Source organism: Chlorocebus sabaeus, chromosome 19, assembly GCF_047675955.1.
Source record: "Chlorocebus sabaeus isolate Y175 chromosome 19, mChlSab1.0.hap1, whole genome shotgun sequence".
Taxonomy (NCBI): Eukaryota; Metazoa; Chordata; class Mammalia; order Primates; family Cercopithecidae; genus Chlorocebus; species Chlorocebus sabaeus.
This window is the reverse complement of record NC_132922.1, coordinates 24,966,110-24,987,178: the sequence shown is the minus strand read 5'-3', so window position 1 is coordinate 24,987,178 and position 21,069 is coordinate 24,966,110. Positions and strand designations below refer to the sequence as shown.

Below are 21,069 nucleotides of genomic sequence, written 5' to 3'. Positions count from 1 at the left end.
GTTTTTGTAGGAGGAGCTTACGACGCTAAGACGGAAGCTAGAAAAATCAGAGAAGCTGCGGAATGAACTCCGGCAGAATACAGATCTGCTAGAAAGCAAGGTATCCCCATCCCTCCTCTTGGGTCCTTGTGGGGGTTCTTTATGTATGTGAGATCCGTTTAAGGGGGAGAACAATGATATGCCTGCAAGTGTGCTAATTGCTTTACAAGCACTCCAGAATTACCTGTGAGGCACATACTGTTATTGAACCCATTTTACAGTGGAGGGAATTGAGGCCCTGGGATATTAAGTATCTTCCTCGAGGCTGCACAACCAGCAAGTATAACTGAGATTCAAACCCATGTCACCTGGTTCCAAAGGGGAGAATTTCTTAAGTAAGTCACAAAAGCACAAATCATAGGGAAAAAATGACAAATTTGACTATATTCAAATAATGAACTTTTGTTTATCCAAGCATAAAATGAAGATATATTACTTACTTGGAGTAGGAATTTGCAAACTGGAAAAGAGTGTCCAGAATATGTAAAGAGCTTCCTCAAATCAATTGGAAGAATCCAGTAAGAACAGAAAAACAGGCCGGGCATGGTGGCTCAAGCCTGTAATCCCAGCACTTTGGGAGGCTGAGGCGGGCAGATCACGAGGTCAGGAGATCAAGACCATCCTGGCTAACCCAGTGAAACCCCATCTCTACTAAAAAATACAAAAAAATAGCCAGGCGAGGTGGCAGGCGCCTGTAGTCCCAGCTGCTCGGGAGGCTGAGGCAGGAGAATGGCGTGAACCCGGGAGGCGGAGCTTGCAGTGAGCTGAGATCTGGCCACTGCACTGCACTCCAGCCTGAGCGACAGAGGGAGACTCCGTCTCAAAAAAAAAAAAAAAAAAAAAAAAGAACAGAAAAACCACAAGTATAGGCCAATAATATGAATTGGCAGTTCCCAAGTAAGGGAATCTTGCTTCAAGAGTTCAAGTGTTCAGGAATTCAAATGGCCAATACACTCATGAAAAGACACTCAATCTAATTAGCAATTAGGAAGTGCAAATTAACACCTTAATAGGTACTGTTTCACACATCAGATTGGAAAAATCAAAGAGTGTGGTGTAGCCAAGTGTTGACAAGGCTGTGTAGCAGTGGGAATTCTTATTTACCACTGATGGGATCATAAATTGATCTCATCACTCTCGAGCAATTTGGCATTATCTACGAAAGTTGAACCTGTCCATGCCCTGTGGCTGGCAATTCCACCTCTAGGTATTTATGCTAGAGAAGCTTATCCATGAATATGTGAAAATACAAGAAGTTCATAGCAACAGGCTTTGTTGTGTTGGAGGAATGTAAACACAGGAAAATAAACACTTAAACGGGAGCTTATTAATACGAGAATAGGTTAATATGTTTTGTGATAGTAAAAACTGGAACTCCCAAGAGTGAAAATGAATGAAGAGACAGGCAAAACTGTGGCTTACTGGCCAAATTCAATGCACCACCAGATTTTGTCAATAAAGTTTTATTGGAACACAGCCATGCACATTCCTTTATGTGTAGTCTATGACTGCTGTCATGCTACGATGGCAGGGCTGAGCAGTTGCAACCTGAAACTACTCAGCCCTGCCATGTGGCCTGTGAAAGCTAAAACATTTACTCTCTGGATCTTTACAGAAAAAGTTTCCTGATCCTTAAACTAGAAAATGTGTATCAACATGGATTGCTCTTGCAAACATAGTGCCAAAGGAAAATGATTCAGTTACAGAAGAATATTTGATTGATTAGGGGTATATCCTTGTATACTTATGGTGTCATTGTATTTATGGGAATCTAACACCAAATTCAGAGTAAGGGTTACCTGGGATATGGTCATGTGACTGGAGAAGGTTATGTTGGTTGAATGTGTGACTGCATTCCCTGTGCTTGCTTTCTTTAGTTGGGTGTTGATTTCATGGGTTGGGGGTGACTACATGAACCAGACAGTTCTTGCTCCAAGAAAGTCACTGCAAATTAGAGACAGACTTCTAGACAAAGTCATATGCTGTGTTAGTCCATTCTTTCACTGCTCTAAAGAAATATCTGAACTGGGTAATTTATAAAGAAAAGAGGTTTAATTCACTCAGGGTTCCACAGGCTGTACAGGAAGCATGGCTGGGGAGCCCTCAGGAAACTTACAATCATGGTGGATTGTTAAGGGGAAGCAGGCACGTCCTACATGGCTGGGGCAGAAGGAAGAGTGAGAAGGGGGAGGTGCTATACGCTTTTAAACAACCAGATCTTGTGAGAACACACTCACTCTCACTACAGCAGCAAGGAGGAAATCTGTCCCCATGATCCAGTCACTTCCCACCAGGCCCCTCCTCCAACACTAGGGATTACAATTTGATATGAGGTTTGGGCGAGGACACAGCCAAATCATATTATGTGCTATTATGTTGCATGTGGTCAGCAAGCCATGGCTAGACCAAAGAGGAGCTTTTCGAGGAAAACCTGCTGTTCCATGTAGACTTTCAGGACTGGGGAAAGGGAGGCACTTATCTAAGGATTAAAATGTAAAGGGTCACCAAAAAACTCAGCAAAATAAATAATATTTTAAAATTGTAAAGTAATGCAAAAAAAAATCCCTGATGAACAAAATATCAACATTTTAAGTAAATGCAAAATTTGTAGGCCACAATTAGGGTGAGGCAAGTAAGCATCCTATACAGTGTGAACCAATCTTTATGTAAAATGTTGATGTTTTCTTCATCGTGGATTTTTTGACTAATTGAGATTTTTAAAATATTGCATTAAAATCATTTATCTTGATTTCTGAGAGGTTTTTGTTTTTTTTGGGTGCCTCCTTAAATGTTGCACCCTAGGTAAGTGTTTTACATGCTTCATCCTATTCTCAGCTCTGTTTCTCCATGAAGCTCTGGGTACCTCCAAGGATTCTGTTAAAGACCAAATTAAACCCACGTTTTCACCCACTCAACAAATACATATGAGTATCTCCCATGTGTTAGACGTTTGACTGGACACCTTGATAGGGCTAGGAAGGAGGTAAAGTCCCTGTCCTTACACAAGGTCTCCAGGCCAATAGAGGGAGACAACAGACCACAAGCAAGCTTGTCACAGATCATGAAGTGCTATGGCTATGAAGCAGAAGGAGGTGACAGTGATGGAGGTTGAGCATGGGCTCTATTTACCTAAGTGGTCAAGGAAGAATTCCATGGAAGGGGATGTTTGATTCCAGATCTGAATGATTTGCTGTAATCTACATGCAGATCTGGTAGAAAGAGTAGATATGGCAGGTGCCAAGGTCCTGGGGCAATGTGAGATAATATTTGCCAGTCCAGGACAAAATTTAAAGCTTTCTACACCCGAGAGCACCTTGTGTTGTTATTACTTGCTTATAATATTGTTTGGCTTGGTTGATGGACTAACTATAAATGTATTTATGATTAAGCCAATAGAACATACTCTTCTTCCCATATTGATAACCCAAGTTGAGCCTGAGATGGCTCACGTGGGGATGTGGAATGAAGTTTGGGAGGAGGCGATCTCTTTTCTGCTGCTTCTCATCTTCCCTGTAAGATTGTGTCCCTTCTCCCCACATTAAAGTGTCAACCGTGGAGTTGGCCAGGGAGAAGACAGAAGCCTTGCTCCTTGCAGGAAGGACCACATCCACACAGAGAGTTAGGCTCTCAGGAGAGGCTGGGCTGAGATGCACCTTGAGCCTGTGCTCCTCTTGTGCAAAAGACTGTAAGGGGGAGAAGAAATGACACACACGTGCCTGATGTCTCATTCATGTCTTGCGAGAGCAAGCTGTCTGACCTCTCTTGCTGGCAGCAACAATGAGTAGAACAGCAGAAGTGAAAAATCGGAGAGCTGTGGGCAGGTTAGGAATATCAGGGACTTCTCTGTGGAAATTCCTTCCCACTGAGCTGACATTTGAGGTAGTCATTAATCACGAACTGTCAGGTCGGATTTGCCATGCATCAGTTGTTGGGGGAGATGTGCAAGGAAGAGATGAACATCTTTAGCATCCAGAGCTGCAGTTTATGGGACACTTGGAGAAGGAAGGATGGGGGCTTAGGCTTCTGCAACCTGAACCAAGCAAACAAATGCCAACACCTACAGCATATTCTGCTCAGCCTCTTTAACTCTTTGCTTGTATCATGGTTACAACAAGATGTATGGGGCCTTGAAAAATTAAGATAAAATTTAAAAGTGAAGAAAGCCAGAGCAAAGGGAAATAAGAGTTGATGAGCGTATGAAGCCAGGGGAAGAGGTAGAAAATGGAAATCCATCTTTGGCCTTGGATGCCCTTTCATTTCATAGCCTTCACGTGTGCTATTCACTCTGCCTGGAACACTCCCTTCCTCCTCTTCACCTCTTCATCGCTTGTCACTCATTTTAGGTGGCACTTCCTCTGAGAAGCCCTCTTCAACACTCTAAGGGTGAGTTAGGGCCCTACTCTGTGCTACCACTAGCCTTGTCATTTCCCCTCACAGGATTAATTGACTCTTTCCTAGTGACCTCCTGTATCTGTGTCCCAGCTAGACTGAAACCCCTAAAACAGGGATCAATAGTCCCTGCTTTCATCCCTGTTCATCAAATAATCCCAGTCCCTGGCACAGAATAGATAAAGAATGGTCAAATAGAAGCATTAAAGTTGGGCTGAAAAATCCGACACTGAGCTTCCTAGCAGCTAAAGCTAAGAGGGAAACATGATATTTTGTAGACATATTGCATGTAGATTAAAGAAAAAGAAACACCTGTTGCATAAGATCAGTAACTGTTCTGGGTATTGAGGTGTTAGGGAAATTTATTCCATGGATTCTCATAAAAGGGGCACTAAGGGATTTAGCAAAGGATGACTTCAGCAATCTTCACACAGTAATCGAGAAGGGATTGGGTAGGAGCACTTTTGGTACCATCATCCTGAACTGCAAGCCAAAAGCGTGATGTCACTTCTATCAAAAATGAATCAACTGAAGTCAAAGCAGTGCTTTATCCAGGAAGCACATTTGATGACTGAGTATTATGATGACTTTATCTTCCTCAAATCTTTCTCTCCCTTCCCACTTCATCTTCCCCAACTTCCAATGCTACTACTGGTTTATGTTGGTCGCTTTTATGTTAAAAAAAATTTTTAAATAGTTTTAAAGGGTACAATGGCAGGTTTTTTTTTTTTCACATGGATGTATTGCATAGTGATGAAGTCTGGGCTTTTAGTGCAACCACCACCCAAATAGCGTGCCTTATATTCAAGAGGTCATTACTCTTTTTTAATTAGTTAATTAATTAATTTTTATTTTTATTTTTGAGACAGAATCTCACTCTGTTGCTCAGGCTGGAATGCAGTGGAGTAAACACAGCTCCCTGCAGCCTCAACCTCCTGGGCTAAAGCGAACCTCCTACTTCAGCCTCCCATGTAGCCAGGACCACAGGTGTGCATCACCATACCTGGCTATTTTTTTCCATTTTGGTGGAGACAGGGGTCTCACTTCTTTGCCCAGGCTGGTCTCCAGCTCCTGGGCTCAAGCAATCCTCCTGCCTTGGCCTCCCAGAGCGCTGGCGTGAGCCACCACACCAGGCCTGTAATTATACTTTCAAGAGCATCCTAGTCACCTGGGGAGCTGTTAGTCCTGTATCTTCCCCAGCCCACCTCCTGAGGGTCTGATCCAAGAGGAGGTTCTTGGTATGGGGGGGTGGGGAGCCCTCCAGCCCCTGGGTGATCCTGATTCGGCAGATGACGTTGCTTTAGAGCAGTGGTTCTCACACTTGCAAATGTATCAGAATGCCCTGTAAGACTTCTCAGAATACAGATTGCTAGACTCCGGCCTTAGAGATTCTCAATCAGTAGGCTTGGTGTGGCCTTGGGGAGGTTGTATTTCTAACAAGTTCGAAGGCTAAAGGGGCCTGTCCTGGGACCACACTTTGAGACACATTAGGCCAGAGAACAGCTAGAAGATATCTTCTTCCACGTGCATCGGCTTTCTTGGGAGGGAATTTCTGTTAGCAGACAAGGAGCAGACACCCTTCCAGGGCCGTGCATTATGAAGACACCCCTGCTGCGGTTCATGGCCTCTGCATGCCACCCCTTTGTCTCTGGAGGGGGACAAACAGTACTATCCACATTGCTAACACATGTTGTGTCTCGTCAGTGAAAACTCCATTTGACTAGGCTTATTAAAAAGACAACATTATTGCAAAATGATTTAAGTGCTTCATTTGAAGAAGAGGAGACGAGGAGCCGCTAAGAAACTGGCTATAAATACGCTTCAAGCATGCAAAATCTGCCTTGGTGCAAGCTGGGTTTTTTTTAAATTTTATTTTCATAAGAAGGCAGTGCTGGCCTTCTTGTTGGAAGGACCTGTAAGGTTTTGGGAGCACACGGGATATCTAATGAGATGGGGTGTTTTCCCCCACCCCTCTGGAGTAGGTTCTGGATTTTCCCCCAAGACCTTATTTATGGCAAAAGACAGGCCCATGCACTCCTGATTTCTGGCCTCATTAGCCTGAGAGGTTTCGCTTTTGGTAAGACATTGTGGAGACCATCCACCGACGGGGACTGGAGGTGTACATAGGTCAGAAAGTCTGTTTGCAAAGTACTGAGGGAGTTTGATCATGGGTCATCAGTGTGGCTTCCAGCTTGTCTCTAGCAGGGGGTAGGAAAGTGACTTGTTGGGGTCATGTGGTCACTGGTGACTGAGCCCAGACCACATCCCAGGTCTCCTGACTCCTCGCTCCATAGTCCTGCCACAGCATGATGCTTCCGTGAGAAACTGGACAGGTAGCTCCCTAATTCCCGGGGGGAAATTAGACAGCATGGTTTCTTATCTGTCTTAGGCTATTAGGATCTGTTGAGCCTTCACTGCTGGGACATGCTGGGGAGGGTCACCTGGTGGACAGTGGCAGAGGCATGGTGGTCATATTCATAGATGGTCCTATTGGAAGTAACAAAGGCCTCTCTGCTAAAGAACAGCTGGGTATTCTTTCTGACTGTGTGCCTCAGTTTGCCCATACAACACCGAGTCCATAATCTCTTCTCTACCTGTCTTGTAACACAGATAAATAATTTGGGTACAAGGTAAGGAATGAATACAGTGACCTGACCTTGTATGTCCGGTTTGGAGGGCAGAGGGTTGAGCCAGCTTGAGTTCCAGATGATTGACTTTATACCCTTACTGCTACAAGACTGTGGGCAAATTCTTCAAGTCTCTTAGCCTTTGTTTCATCATCAGTAAAATGGCAGTGGTAATCATTACTTCATAACAGTTATAACACTGCCTGCTATCTAGCAAGCCACATCACCACTATTACCAATAAATGTATTTTTAAAAGTGTTCACCCTCCCCCCCAGTAGAGTGAACTCCTCGAAGATAATGACACATTAGACAGTTTTATACCCTTCTGTGTCTAGCACAAAGCATTCAATGCAAATTCAGTGAATGAATGGAGTCATACTGAATTTAATGAGAAACATTACATTTAATGAGTGATGTTCTGTGCCAGCTGCTGTGATAAGTCCTTTCAGCATTGTGAGCATTTACCTGCATTATCTAATTTTACCTTTAACTCCAACTGTGAGGAAGGTGTTAGTATCCCCATCTTATAGATGAGGCAAGGGAAGCCCCAGGAGCTGAAGTGATTTGCCCTACATCACACAGCTGGTGAATGGCAGAACTGTGATTTGAACCGAGGGCTGGCCAACTCCGAACAGACTGTGGTAGAGGAGAAGCATCTACTCAGGTGGGAAGTGGGGTTAGGGAGGGCTTCACAGGGGAGAAGGCTTGAAGGATAAGCAGGAGCTGGCCAGGTTACGAGGTGAGGGGACATTCCAGGTACAGGGCACAGCAAGAGCAGAGGCAGAGAGCAGAGCCTGGTCTGGCAGGTGCAATTCTGGTAGTTGGAGTGTCTTGTATGGCGGGGGGTGTGTTTGGCGGGGGTGGGGGTTTGCTTATGGGCTAGAGATGAGGCATGAAGCCGGACTGGATTGCAGGGGGTCAGGAGAATCACTTTTGAGGTTTGGACTTCATCCTGAAGGGCAGGGCAGGACCAAAGGACATTTTCAAAAAGGGGTATGTGGGTGTCGTGATCTTAGGATTATTTCCTCTTTCTGCTGAAACACTTGGGGGGCCCTAGTGGCCCTTGAAACCCCCTTCTAAAGCCCCCAAAAGATCATAACTGTCCCTTCTTTCTAGAGGGACCCTCAAGGCCAATGGGTGGTGTGTCACCCTCATATGCCCAGCTCAAAGGCATAACCTTTCTCCTGGCATTCTTACAAGATTGACCCATTCCCACTGATATCCAGAGCCTATAGAGCCTTCCCATGTATGAATTGCTGTCATGCCCTTATTCATTCAGTTGACCCATATTCATTGAGTCCTCAAGAGTCAGTTTGGCAGTGTGGTTAAGTAGCCACCGCCTGGCTGGTGTCCTTGGGTGAGCGTTTGCACCTTGGTGCCTCAGTTTCCCCATCTGCCACCTGGAGACAACATCAGTACCCACTTCTCAGCATTGTGAGCATTCTGTGGGTAAACCTGTGCCTGTGGTAAGCACTCTGTGGTGGCGATGGTTATTATTATGGTTATTCTATGTTACTATTACTTAGTAACGAGTGGTGAACCCAGCTGGGATGCACAGCAGAGGGCTGGAACTGGTGCCCAACAGGCATCTCTGGGGAACCCGAGAGCCTGCCACTAAGCTGCAGATTTGTTCTGAATTTCCCCTGCTGACTGAGGCAACTCTGGGTGCAGTACCATGAGAATGAAGCCATGGCTTAATCTCCTTGACAGACGTCCCACCTGCTGGTGCTGCAGTTGCACTGGTCCTGTATCTACTGCCTCATTTTGTCTTTTCATCACTCAGGTTGAAGGGGATGGGAGTGGGGGCTCCCCTTCCACTGGGCATCCACCCAGGCTCTCTTTGGCCAAAGTGCCCAGTAAGGGTGGTTGAGGTCCAGATCTTACTTGCTCTTTGGTCTGTACCCACTGGCTACTTAATCTCAGCTCTCTGGCTATGGCTGTCTGATTTGTTCCAGGTGGATAATTACTTTACTAACGTCGAGATGCCAGAGGGGTGAGGGAGGTTAAAGAAAGGGTCAGATGGTAGATGTGGGACAGAAAAGAGCAGGGTTGTTACGAGCCCGGCGCTGGGAGTCAGGCAGCCCGAGCTGGGCTCCCTCTACTGCTTACCAGCTATGATCCTAAGCAAATCCCTCCCTCTCTCAACTCCTCAGTTTCCTGTTCTGTGAAAAGGGAATAACAAAAATGCCCTTCTCATAAGGTATTTGAAGGGCTTAAAGCAGATGACATATGCCAAGAGCTCAGTGCATACCTATCCTCAGCATTTCAAGAGTGTGAGCTGTTTCTCACACAAGGGGTAATAATGAACAGATCTTTCTGTGCAAATTGCAAATTACAGGAGGAAAGCGAAAAGTTGCTGTTTCCTGCTGTCTGCAGGTCAGATGGTTTTTGGGCTTGGGAGTCTGTGAATATAAGAGCTAAGGACAGGATCAAGCCAAGACCCGTGTGTGTGTGCCCCTGTGATTTATTTATCTCTCTGACCGGCCAGTGGGGTCCTTCAGAACAGGACCTGGCACACAACAAGTGCTCGCATAGTGCTTGGTGGATCCGTGAATAACAAGCAACAGTGACAGTCCCAGAGACCCCATGTGTGTCCAGTATTTAACATCCGTGAAATCCCAGTTACTCACTGCTCTCCCAAGCTGCCAATAAGGCCAATGCACAGGATGTATTTTTTCTGTTCCACTCTATACAAAATATACAACAAATGTATTAATTCCTGTCCCCTTCTCTCTGGCAGACCCTTGGCGTAATTGTCCCTCAATAGAAAGAATATTTCTGTTGATTTGGCCAAGTGGTAGATCTGGAGAGGTTTTCAAGATAATTTCTAGTTAATTGGTTCTTGAGAAATCTGCAAGGACTCTTCTGGGTTTGCAGACCAGACTCCCCCCTTCATTAAATTGGTTTTCAATTTGCAATCCCCTGACAGGTCTGAGCACGGTGCCTGCTCCTCACCTTCATCCAAAGCCGCTGTGCCCCATGGTGTGGGAAGGGATAGGGATTTGTGGGGACAGGGGAAGGTCAGGGGCCACTTGTCTCCATGAAAAGCCTGTGTCATTCCCCCCAGTATGAAAATACTAATTGTCCTTTGGGCTCCAGCCTTTGGGTTCTGTGAAACTCAAAATGAATGCATCAAATTAATTGTGTGCTCCCCTTGCTCAGGCCGATTAGCATAAATTAAATTTCACACTAATTGGCTAAGGTGGAGAGAACACAATCCTGGTGCTTGGAATTAATGCTGATTTCAAGGATGGTGGTTAGGGGTGTGACCTGGGGCATTCCTGGATTGCACCGCCCTTTATCCTGTGGCCAGTGCAAATCAGCACTCTTGCAGCAAGAATGATCTTGCACAGGTAACCAAATTTAACCCCTCCAAATCCAAGTGAGAGGCCAAAATTAAGAGAAGATCCTGGCAGTTTCTAGGGCAGTAATTCTTACATTTTATCGTGCATAAAAATCACCCTGGAGCAGGTTGAAATGTAGATTCCTGAATTATGCTTTAGAGATCCTGGTTTAGGGGTCTGAGAGTCCTATAATTTGCATTTTCTTTATTTTTTAAGAGATAGAGTCTCACTCTGTCACCCAGGCTGGAGTGCAGTGGTGTGATCATAGCTTACTGCAGCCTAGAACCCCTGGGATCAAGTGATCCTCCCGCCTCAGCTTCCAGAGCAGCTGGGACTATAGGCACACACCATCTCAGCTGGCTAATTTTTAAAAACTTTTTTGTAAAGTCAGGGTCTCGTTATGTTGCCCAGGCTGGTCTTGAACTCCTGGCCTCAGGTGATCCTCCTACCTCAGCCTCTCAAAGCACTGGGATTAGAAACATGAGCTATCATGCTCTGCCCTAGAATTTGCATTTTAACAACTATCCGAGATCATTGCCACATAAGGACTTCCCTGGTGCACAGTGTAAGGAACAGCAAGAGAAAGCTCCATGCTGGAGACAACCAGGAGCACCCTAGGAGAGTCCCTCATTAATTAACTGGAGGTCCTGACTTGGATCTGACTGGTCTGAGTTCAAAATCTCAGTTCTGCCATTTACGCGTGATGTGACTTTGCAGTGCTTCCCCCAAGCCGCCTTTCTCCTCTGTGTCTATTAAAATGTGCATTTTGGTCTCAGCAGTTGGTGATGCGGTCAACAGGGTGGGAAGCAGATGGGCTGGAGAAGTGAAACAGATGGGGAGCATGGAATGCACAGAGCAGCCTCAGATTTTTTTTTTCCCCCACTCTTTTTGAAAGATATTTTGTTTTGTTTTCTCATTACAAAATCAGTTAAAAAAAAAAAACAATACAGAAATGCATCACAAGAAAATTGGAGTTCCCTGTGATCCCATCATCCTTCCAGGAAAAAAAAAAAAAAAAAAAAAAATCCCAATTAACAGTTTGGGAGTGCTTTGTTCTGTGCAAACAAAAATGAGATGACACCAAACATTCTATTGTGCAAATTTGCCTTTTTTTCCCCTTTGGCAATATTTCTTGGGGATATTTATTTTTTTATGTCAGAACATAGATCTGCATCTTCCTTCTTCATGGGACAGCTGAATAAATTTTGAGCCTGCCTAAGCTACCAAGAGAGGCTAGCTCAGGAAGGGCAGCTACATTGCTCATGGTAAGAACTATTTACCTTCTCAGTAAAAATAATGCAGAGTTGCCCCTAAATATCAGTCATGATGCAGAGGGTCCGATGAAAGAGTGAGGCGTTCTAACATCTTCACATGCAAAATTTGCAGCAAGAGGACATGTGACCACACCTAATTCAATGCATTTTACAGCTCAAGTGACTAAGGCTCCGGAGCAGGAGGGATCGTCCAAGGTGTTAGTTGTTGAGCCTGGACTCGAACCTTGCACCCTACCTCTTTCTTTTCTTACAATTCTGCTGCCTCCCATAAGAGGTTTCTCTGCCTCTTAACCACAAACACTCCACTCATATATTTCTCCCCTACGTATTCTGCCATATCCTCAAACCCTGAATGCTTCATTTTGGAACAGTAATGCCACAGAAGCCCTGTGGCATTTGGCATCGGTGGCTGGTCAGTTAATCAGAAAAAAAAAAAATTCAGTGCAGCTGGGAATTCGTTTAAAAAATTCTATTTTAAAATTAATTACATGTGTAATTGAAATCACTGCATTTCTGAGGCAGGACCCATTGATTTCTTTCTTTCTCAAACCACACTCGTAATATACAACTGTATGATTTCCAATTGTGGCTTCTTTAAAACAGAGCAAATGGGAAAGTAATTTGAATACAAAAACCTAATTTTTTACTTCGACTTTCTCTTTAGTTGTTGCAATGCCTATTTGGCAGCATTTTCTAAAAGCAGCTTACCTTTATTAATTCGTTCCGAGGCATTCAACCTAGTTTTCATGGAAACTCTGTCCAGCTATATTCTATAAGTTTATGTAGTAGCGAACGGAATAGATAGCTACGGTAAAAATGCAATAGGCAAAAACAGTTTGGGAACACACACACTGATGCTGGATGTGCATGCTGTCACCTGCTAGGGGCAGATGGGCCATGGAGAATTGCAGAGAGGTAGTCTGGCGGAGAGCATTCTGGTGCTGTGGGTATCCCTCAGTGTGTCTTACTGAGGGACAGTGTTGGTACATCCGGTGAGATGATTTGCTAAAAGCTGGTTACAAAGAGATTCCACTAAAATGGCCATGTTTAAAACTGAGCACTTACTACATGCCAGCCACTGTGCTAAGCTTTCAATAGATTATCTCCTTGAATCCTCAAAATAATGACGTAAGTTGTTTTTCCCCCTTTAAGTCTGAGAAAACTGAGAACCAGCAAGGCATCCTGCTTGGTGTAAAGTTACACAGCTAGTGAGTGTTGGACCAAGAGTTCTACCACATCAAGACCAATAAAATTCTGAAGTCCATCCTTTTAACCACTTGATTATACTTAAGGGTTGTTTTCCCATGAGAGCTGGTGATTTGTCCAAAGGTGGTCCTGTGCATGGGGAGAGAAGTGTTGGTGGCTCCACTGAGTGACCCTTCCTTGATCGCCCCATTCCCCGTCCCAGATTGCTGACTTGACCACTGAGCTGGCTGATGAGCGCTTCAAAGGTGATGTGGCCTGCCAGGTGCTGGAGAGTGAGCGGGCAGAGCGGCTACAGGCCTTCCGGGAGGTCCAGGAGCTCAAGGTGAGTGGTCAGGGGTGGCCAGGGGTGGCTGAACACGGTGGCTAAAAATGGTTGGGTCTGTCCCCTGACCCTCTCATTGGGGATCAGTATGCTTAAGCAAGATGCACAGATTGACTGACTGCTGGGCTCAAGGTCCTCGGGGACACTTAGGTCTCCTAAGGCTTGGCCTTGGGAGTGTTATGGGTGGATAGTCCCTGGCTAGAGAGGCAAATAGGAGAGGATTGTGTAGAAGGTGGACAGTCTTTGGCCTTGGAGGTGATTTGGTGAGAAATGTGCCAAAGGTGGCTAGCTCATGGTCCTGGATTCTACATGGCTCAGGGGACTGTGCAGAGGGTGGCCAATCCGAGCCTTGGAAGCACCATGGGTAAGATGACCAGCCCAGGTCTTCTGTCCAGCTCCAGTTTGGACCTTGAGCCATTTCTTCTAGAGCAAGCATGAACAAGTCCAGAAAAAATTGGGAGACGTGAATAAACAGCTGGAAGAAGCCCAGCAGAAAATTCAGCTGAATGACTTGGAAAGGAATCCTGCTGGAGGAGGTGAGCAGCCTGGGACCCTTGGGGCTGGAAGCTGATGGACAAAGTTGTCTTTTCCATTTATTCAGTCACTCATAGATAGAGCACTTTTTAGGTGCTAGATATTGCATGAGGGACTGCGACTCTGGCAGAGCAAACAGGCACAGTGTTACTCTCTTGGAACTTACAGTCTAATGGAATAAGCAGATATTGATCAGACAATCTAGCAATATCCTAGATGGCAAATTATCCGTATGATATGTGCGTTTAGTTTTAATGCAAATAATGATTTTAAAATAGTGGCTTTATAGGCAAGGTACTTTTATATTTATGTGAATATTTTGAAAATAAATTTTGAGAGGCCTGGCGTGGTGGCTCACACCTATAATCCTAGCACTTTGGGAAACTGAAGTGGGAGGATTGCTTGAGCTCTGTAGTTTAAGACCATCCTGGGCAACATAGTGAGACCCCATTTCTAAAAAAAATTTTAAAATTTAGCCAGGTGTGGTGGCCTGCGCCTGAAGTCCCAGCTACTTGGGAGGCTGAGGTGGGACGATCGCTTAAGCGTGGGAGACCTAGGCTGCATTTCAGCCTGGGTGACAAAGCAAGACTCTGTCTCAAAAAAATAAAAATAAAAATAGAACATAAATTTTGAGGAAGGCAATCTAGTGGTTAAAAGTTGTATTTCTATGAAGTTGTATTTCTGGATTTGGATTTTGGGGCAAAGAAATTGTGCCTCAGTTTCTTCCTCTTTCAAACGGAGATTGGCTTGAATAATTGATAGAAAATGTTTAGCCACATATGTAGCATAGAGTGATGAATAGCTAATAGCTGCTTTACCGTTATTATTATGAGGAATAATGAGATCATAGTCCATCCTTATAGCAACCTGCAGAACAGAAACTACAGCTGTCCCCATTTCACAGAGGGTAAAGCAGTGTCAGACACTCAACAGTTACTGAGCGGCGAGAAGGCAAGGGGACTCTTGGTTTTACCCAGGGATGTTATACATTTGTTCAGTCCTGCCAGGAGTTTCTGGGGGTGTCCTTCTTACACAGTTTCCTGGAGACTTTGTGATTGGATGGCCCGGTTACATCTTTGCCAGCTTGTCACTGTGCCTCCCCAGCCTAATGGAGTTGGGTGAGAAGGATATCAAGTGGGTCAGCTTCTATGAAATGTTAGCATTATTCCCTCCGTGTGTCCAGGTAATTTGTGCCCTTGAAATGTCAGGGACACTCAGAGGAATGGAGATCAGGGGTCTGTGGAGAAGAGACAATGCGTATTTATTTTCTGTTGAATTCTTGTTCTTCTTCCATCCTGGCTACTCCTGTGGCAGGCATTTACCGGGGAGGTTAATACAGATGAGTTTGAGGCTCTCTTAAAAGCAAGACCCAACAAGGTAGGGTATACATAGGGAGAGGGGAACATGTTGGTATAGAATCAGTAGGGTGGGACAATCTCTGGCCTTGGAGGTAATTTCTAAAAAATCCCCAGAGGAATGCCAGTGTCAGTTCCATCTGCGTGAGATTCATGTCCAAATAATGCTTCCCAGTTTGTTTTCCTCTGTTAAGACTGGGGTGTTAATGAGAGGGGGACATGTGCTTAGCTCATGAGCACATTAGTCACAATGCTATGTGGGCTCTCAGCTCTGGATGCTCATTCCAAGAAGCCAACCCACAAATATTTTGTTTTTCATTATGAAAGTAATACATACTCATTATAGAAAATGTCTGAAATATAGGAAATTTGAAAGAAGCAGTAAAACATTTTAATCATATCATTGCAGTGGTACCACAACCATCTCTGTGGTTCAAGATGGAGTATGAATTATTTAAAAAATATGTTTTCCTTTATGCATGGCTAAATATTTAAAGAGAACCTTTTATGATATGCACTCAGCACTGAGCTGGACACTGTGGGGGTTACAGAGGAATTTTAATTGGGCCCTGCTCTCAAGATATTTGCAAAATAAATGGGGAGATCAGGTAAACTCAGGAAAACACGTTGATTAAGGGTGGCACTCATGGGCAGGGAGATTGAAGGTAGAGATGAGCCTTGAAGGAGAACAGTTTCCCCTATTGTTCGTGTTGCCCACTCATGCCACTTGCTCTATAGCACATCATGGCCCAGAGTACCTGGGAAGCTGCAGAAATGCTTTCTGCTGCTGCTTCTTACTTTTGCAGGCCATGCTGCTTGTGATTGTGAGGCTTTTCCTGGTGGAGAGATAGTGTACTTTTCCCATCATGATGTTTGTACCTTGGTCGAAGCTTGAACAAGCTTTAACTCTTTATTATTATACCATCCTTCCTTTGGTTAATGATGTAGAAATCTCTATTGAGGTCACCTCTTTCAAGAACTTAATCCTACCATCCATCTATCTATCCATTCATCCATCCATCCATCCACCCATCCATCCATCCATCTACCCATCCATCCATCTACCCATCTGCCCATCTACTCACCCACCTATCCATATATCCTACCATTTATTTATCTCTCAATCCGCGCATTCATCCACCCATGCACCCACTTCTCTGTCTACAGTAACATCCATCCATCCATCCATCCACTATTCCACCTACACAACCAACTATTTATCCATTAATCCTCCACCCTATCATCTAGTCAAACATCCTATCCATTCAATTATCCACCTTTCCAGTGGAAGTTATCGAGCATTTACCAAATGCTAGGCATTATAGGATACTCTGGCAACACAATGATGAACAAAACAAATTTGTTGTCATATTAATTTGAGTTCTCCTCTTGATTTCTATAAGCTTCCTTATGAAAGCCCTGATTATACTAGGTTTCAGCTGTCTTTTTACTTGTTTCCCCTGCTTGTTTATTCTGGAAGGTAGGTGGATATGGCTTCTTATTCATTTCACTATCCCTTGCATCTTGTACAAAGTAGTGTGCTCAATGAGTGTGTGAATGGATGGACGGAAGGACAGATGGATGGATGATAGGTGAATAAGTGGGTGGTCTTTATCTTTGGTCATCCACTTGTGGAATGTTTTCCACAGCTTCACTAACTTAATGGGCATTATTCTACTATTCAGATAGTCAAAAGATAAGGCATATCAACCTAAAATAACCCATTCTAATCAGTCTAACAGTTTTAATCAAACCAGCCAATAATTTTTTTGAGATGTTTACCAAATCAAAGGATTTGGTATCCATCTTATCTTGTGGAGACATCTTCTGACCAGTTTAGTAGTCTTGAATTATTGCTAATTTATTTATTTGTTAATTGGACCAACAGCCAATGATTATATACTCTGTACAACCCAATAAATTTGGCTAGTAGGATGACTCTTTTTACCTGATTATTGTATTAGGTTCATTAAGCAATCCATGAGCTTGTATCAACATGTATGGGAATCTGCTTGTAGGGAACTCTTCCAGAGGGTGTGAAGGACTCACAGATGACTGAAACAGCTCCCTTGCCCTTAAGGATTATGAAATTCCTTGGAAAAGGGAAGATATGAATGTACTTATAGAAACAACTAAACAGTATAAGGCAACCAACCTTAGAAGAGTGAGCAGTCAAGAACTTTAGACGGTTGGAGGTGGTCAGGACAGGCTGCCTGAAGGAAGTGTTATTTAAAACTCAGAGTTAAAGCATAGTTTCTTGGTCCAAGGTTGAAGCTCAGGGGCTCTGTGAATATTGTGAAATTGCATGCCAAGAGCCAAGAAAGTGGAGGAGAGCCACTCTCACTCTTGCCTTACACTCATTTGGCCTCTTATCCTGGTCTCCCTGACTCCGTTAAACAGCAGACGAGTGGCAAATGCGCTTTGACTGTGCTCAGATGGAGAACGAGTTCCTCAGAAAGCGTCTGCAGCAATGCGAGGAGAGGCTGGACTCGGAGCTGACAGCCAGGAAAGAGCTGGAGCAAAAGGTAAGATGTGGGGCTGGGCCACAGAAGTGTCAGAGAGTGGGCAGGTCCTCACCTCCACTGTGGGTGATCGAGGTATTAGCTGACCCTGGGGAGGGAGGAAGAGGATACCAGCCACTTCAGGTTTTTCCATCTCCACTGTTATTACAAATGCTGGTCACTGGGAGACATGAAAAATATTGTCTGTACATGTGGATCTTCTATCCAGAGACTGCTCTGTGGTGTAAAGAACATGGATATTAACTCAGGATATCTGAGTTCCAGTTCCATTTCTACATGAACCCTGTGGAAGTCACTTTAACTCATATTTCTTATCTATTACATAATTATCAGTGGTCTTAAAACTGTCACATTTCCCTGTTGCCTCTATTCTAATCTGCTACCTTCATCTCTCATCCAGACCAAAGCAACAATCTCCTAGCCGTCCTCCTTGCCTCTGGCCTCTCCTCTCAACCACCTGCCACACTGCAGCCAAGGAATGTTTCAGAGTCTCTTTCAGATTGTTCTATGATCATAAAGTATGCTGACTCTCATGGTGGATTTTTTTCCTTGCGTGTTTTGTAAATTTTGTTTTTGAGCTCATCTTCAACAGGTTTCTCTGCTCCTCCCGCAGTAGTCCCAGGTGTTCTGCATTGTGGAATGTTTTTTTTTTGTTTCTCTCCCAGTGAATTTTTGTGTGTGTATTTAGCTATTTTTTATCATGAGTAATCTTCAGCAAGAGATTTAATTTTTTTAACATTCTATTGATTTTGATGGGAGCCCTTTGATAACAGGGTCGTGGGTGTGTTCTGCTAGAAGAAACCCTTTTTCACTTTCTTTGGCAGCAGTCCCTGAGATAATACTAAATTCTTGGTCTCAGATTTTTTGCAGCATGTAAAAATTGTTAATTGGATCTCTAAACCCACATGAGGCTTAGACCTGAGGTTTAAAATTCTTATGAGAGTACTTCTTCTGCCACCTAGATCCAGGGTGAAAGCAAGCTTTCTTACCACCTTCCAGGCCAGGATGTGGAGCTTTTATTCTCTCTTCTCACTGAGGTGCATGCAGTTCTTTGAGGGGTTTGTCAGTGCAACGATCTTCTTTCCAACTCTTCACCTTCCATGAGCCCAGAGCCTTGTCTTCTGTCTCTGTCTAGACATTGAAACACAAACCTCTATCCTAAAGGACATTTCTGGATTTATCAACTGTTCTTCCCACTCATCTTGGCCGCCATAATATTAGTATGCACCATTATTGTTAGGGCTTTGCATCCTCTGCATTTCTGATATCCTGAAATGTCCTTCTTTCTTGAAGGTGACATTACAAATCTAATGCAATCTTATCTATATATAATATAATCTTATCTAGCCTTTCTAGATGAATGTACAGATAGTTTGGTCTCTTTGCTTGCCTTCTGTGGCCTCCAACTATCCCTCATCTACATTCTAACCAGTTCACACTCTAACAAATTGTGTGCTAAATGACTCCAGAAAAAAGAAAAAGCCCTGATTTGTAGCACTTGCCAATTTCCCTGGTGTAAATACTCCCACCATGGCCAATTTCAAACTACCATTGTGATGTCACTAACATGGAATTTGAAAGGGATGCACAGAATTGGCTCTGTGCATCTCTTTCAAATTGGTACCAGCCGACTCCAGCACAGCATTGATTCCAGCCACACTCCGTTTTTTTTTTTTTTTCTCCTTCCAAAAATGTCTGATTCTTTCTCACCTCTGGGACTTTGCATATGCTATTTCTTCTTCCCAGAGCAATCTTTCTTTTTTCTCTCCTGCCTAGATATCTCCAACTATTCTTAAGATCTTAGCTTAAATGTCACTCTCTCCAGAAAGTCTTTGCTGACGCAGATTGAGTTGGGAGTCCCTGAGTTGTCTCCCAAAACATAGGCCTCATCATGCTGTACTGTAATTGCCTACTCACTTCATAGTCTCTCCCATTCGATATAGGAGCCATAGGATGGAGGTTATATTTGTGTATCTATTCTATTCTCAACGTGAGCAAAAAGTATCATGTGATTGCCTTGCCGAGGTGGGCCTGGGTGAGATCACATGGGATTTTATAAACAATGGAAGTGACTCTTGATATCCTCTATGCTGGTGGTGATGGTTTCAGTGGTCACTTTCAAGATGAACATTGCATCGTGGTCCTCAAGAGACACTTGAACCATAGATAAACACAGATGGACAACTGCAGGAAAGCAGCCCAGTTCTTTAATAACAAATTACAAAGTTGAGTCAGTTTCCCTAGGGAAGGGGGATATTTATGATACATTAAAAAGTAATAAAACTGCAACCTTTTCTGAGCGGCAGAATATAAGAAAACATCCCATTTGCCTTCAAATACTGAATTTAGAATTACAGGCTCCATTAACTCAGAGTTTTGCTTATTTAAAGCAATTCTGTAATGAGGCCATTTCTTCAAAGCCAGTGTGCTGAGTTGCATGCTCTGCTCTTTCCCAGACCTAAACTAGGACATTTGGGAGAGTGTTTCCTGGAGGAAAATGCAAGAGTCTTTACGTTTGTTTGTTTAAGGCTGTGTGCATTCAGGTGTTAACTCAGTCCATGCAAAGTGCCATTTGCTGCTTTAACCTTTAAGGCTTGTCACTTGGGATTCCAGGTCAGATTTTTTAGGTGTGTCATGTTGGCTGCTCTGTGGCTAATCCTCATATATCCTTTCTGATCATGTCGGCTGGTGGGCATATGAGTTATCTGGTGGCTCAGGGGGTCATCAAGTTGAGGCAGGGTAGGTAAAGTCTGTAGGAGCATTGGCTGGAGATTTAAAGTAAAATCAACCTTAGGAGAGTGATGGAATTATCCCCACTTTACCTCTGGGCAAACTGAGGCTCAGAAAAGTAGCATCCTGGAGGTGGCCCAGGAGGAAGGTAGTCAAGACAGGGTCTCCCCATTCCAGCATCTGCTGTTTTCTCATTACACACCTTGGAAATAGCAACTCCTTGAAATACAAAGTAAAAAGCGCATTCCACGCCCACAGAGCCAGGTAATTCATTCTATTACTCTTACAGCTTGGGGAGCTGCAAAGTGCTTATGATGGGGCCAAGAAGATGGCTCACCAACTGAAGAGGAAGTGCCACCATCTTACCTGTGACCTGGAGGACACCCGCGTCCTGCTAGAGAACCAACAAAGTCGAAACCATGAGCTGGAGAAGAAGCAGAAGAAGTGAGTTGCATCCCTCACCATCACCTGGGCTGCCAGGGTGGGCTACATTGGAGCTGGGGTCTTCTCGGGTATCCAGGTTCTCCTTCTAACACCCTCACTTCAACTCTCTTGTTTTGCTCTAATCTTCCTTCCTGTCCCCTCACACCTTATTCCTGTATGGGTCTCCCAAGAATCCAGCAAGAAATGATTCTTTTCTCTTAGCCAGCCTCAGCTATGTTGCCAATTGACCATGTGACCTTGGGGAGCTTTCTTTGCCTTTCTGGGCCTTAACATCCCCATTTG

The 21,069-nt window shown here is 44.1% G+C and overlaps 1 protein-coding gene across 1 annotated transcript in view; it reads left to right on the top strand.

Moving 5' to 3' along the window:
• LOC103223082 (unconventional myosin-XVIIIb) overlaps positions 1 to 21,034 on the top strand; it is a 53,615-nt gene extending 32,581 nt beyond the window's left edge. Inside the window, exons 7-11 of the mRNA XM_073007112.1 lie at positions 11 to 100; positions 13,083 to 13,202; positions 13,630 to 13,738; positions 17,492 to 17,616; positions 20,633 to 21,034. Coding sequence (XP_072863213.1) covers positions 11 to 100; positions 13,083 to 13,202; positions 13,630 to 13,738; positions 17,492 to 17,616; positions 20,633 to 20,791 — 603 coding nt within the window. The 3' untranslated portion in view covers positions 20,792 to 21,034. The remainder of the gene's footprint in view (positions 1 to 10; positions 101 to 13,082; positions 13,203 to 13,629; positions 13,739 to 17,491; positions 17,617 to 20,632) is intronic.
• The last annotated feature ends 35 nt before the right edge of the window (positions 21,035 to 21,069 follow it).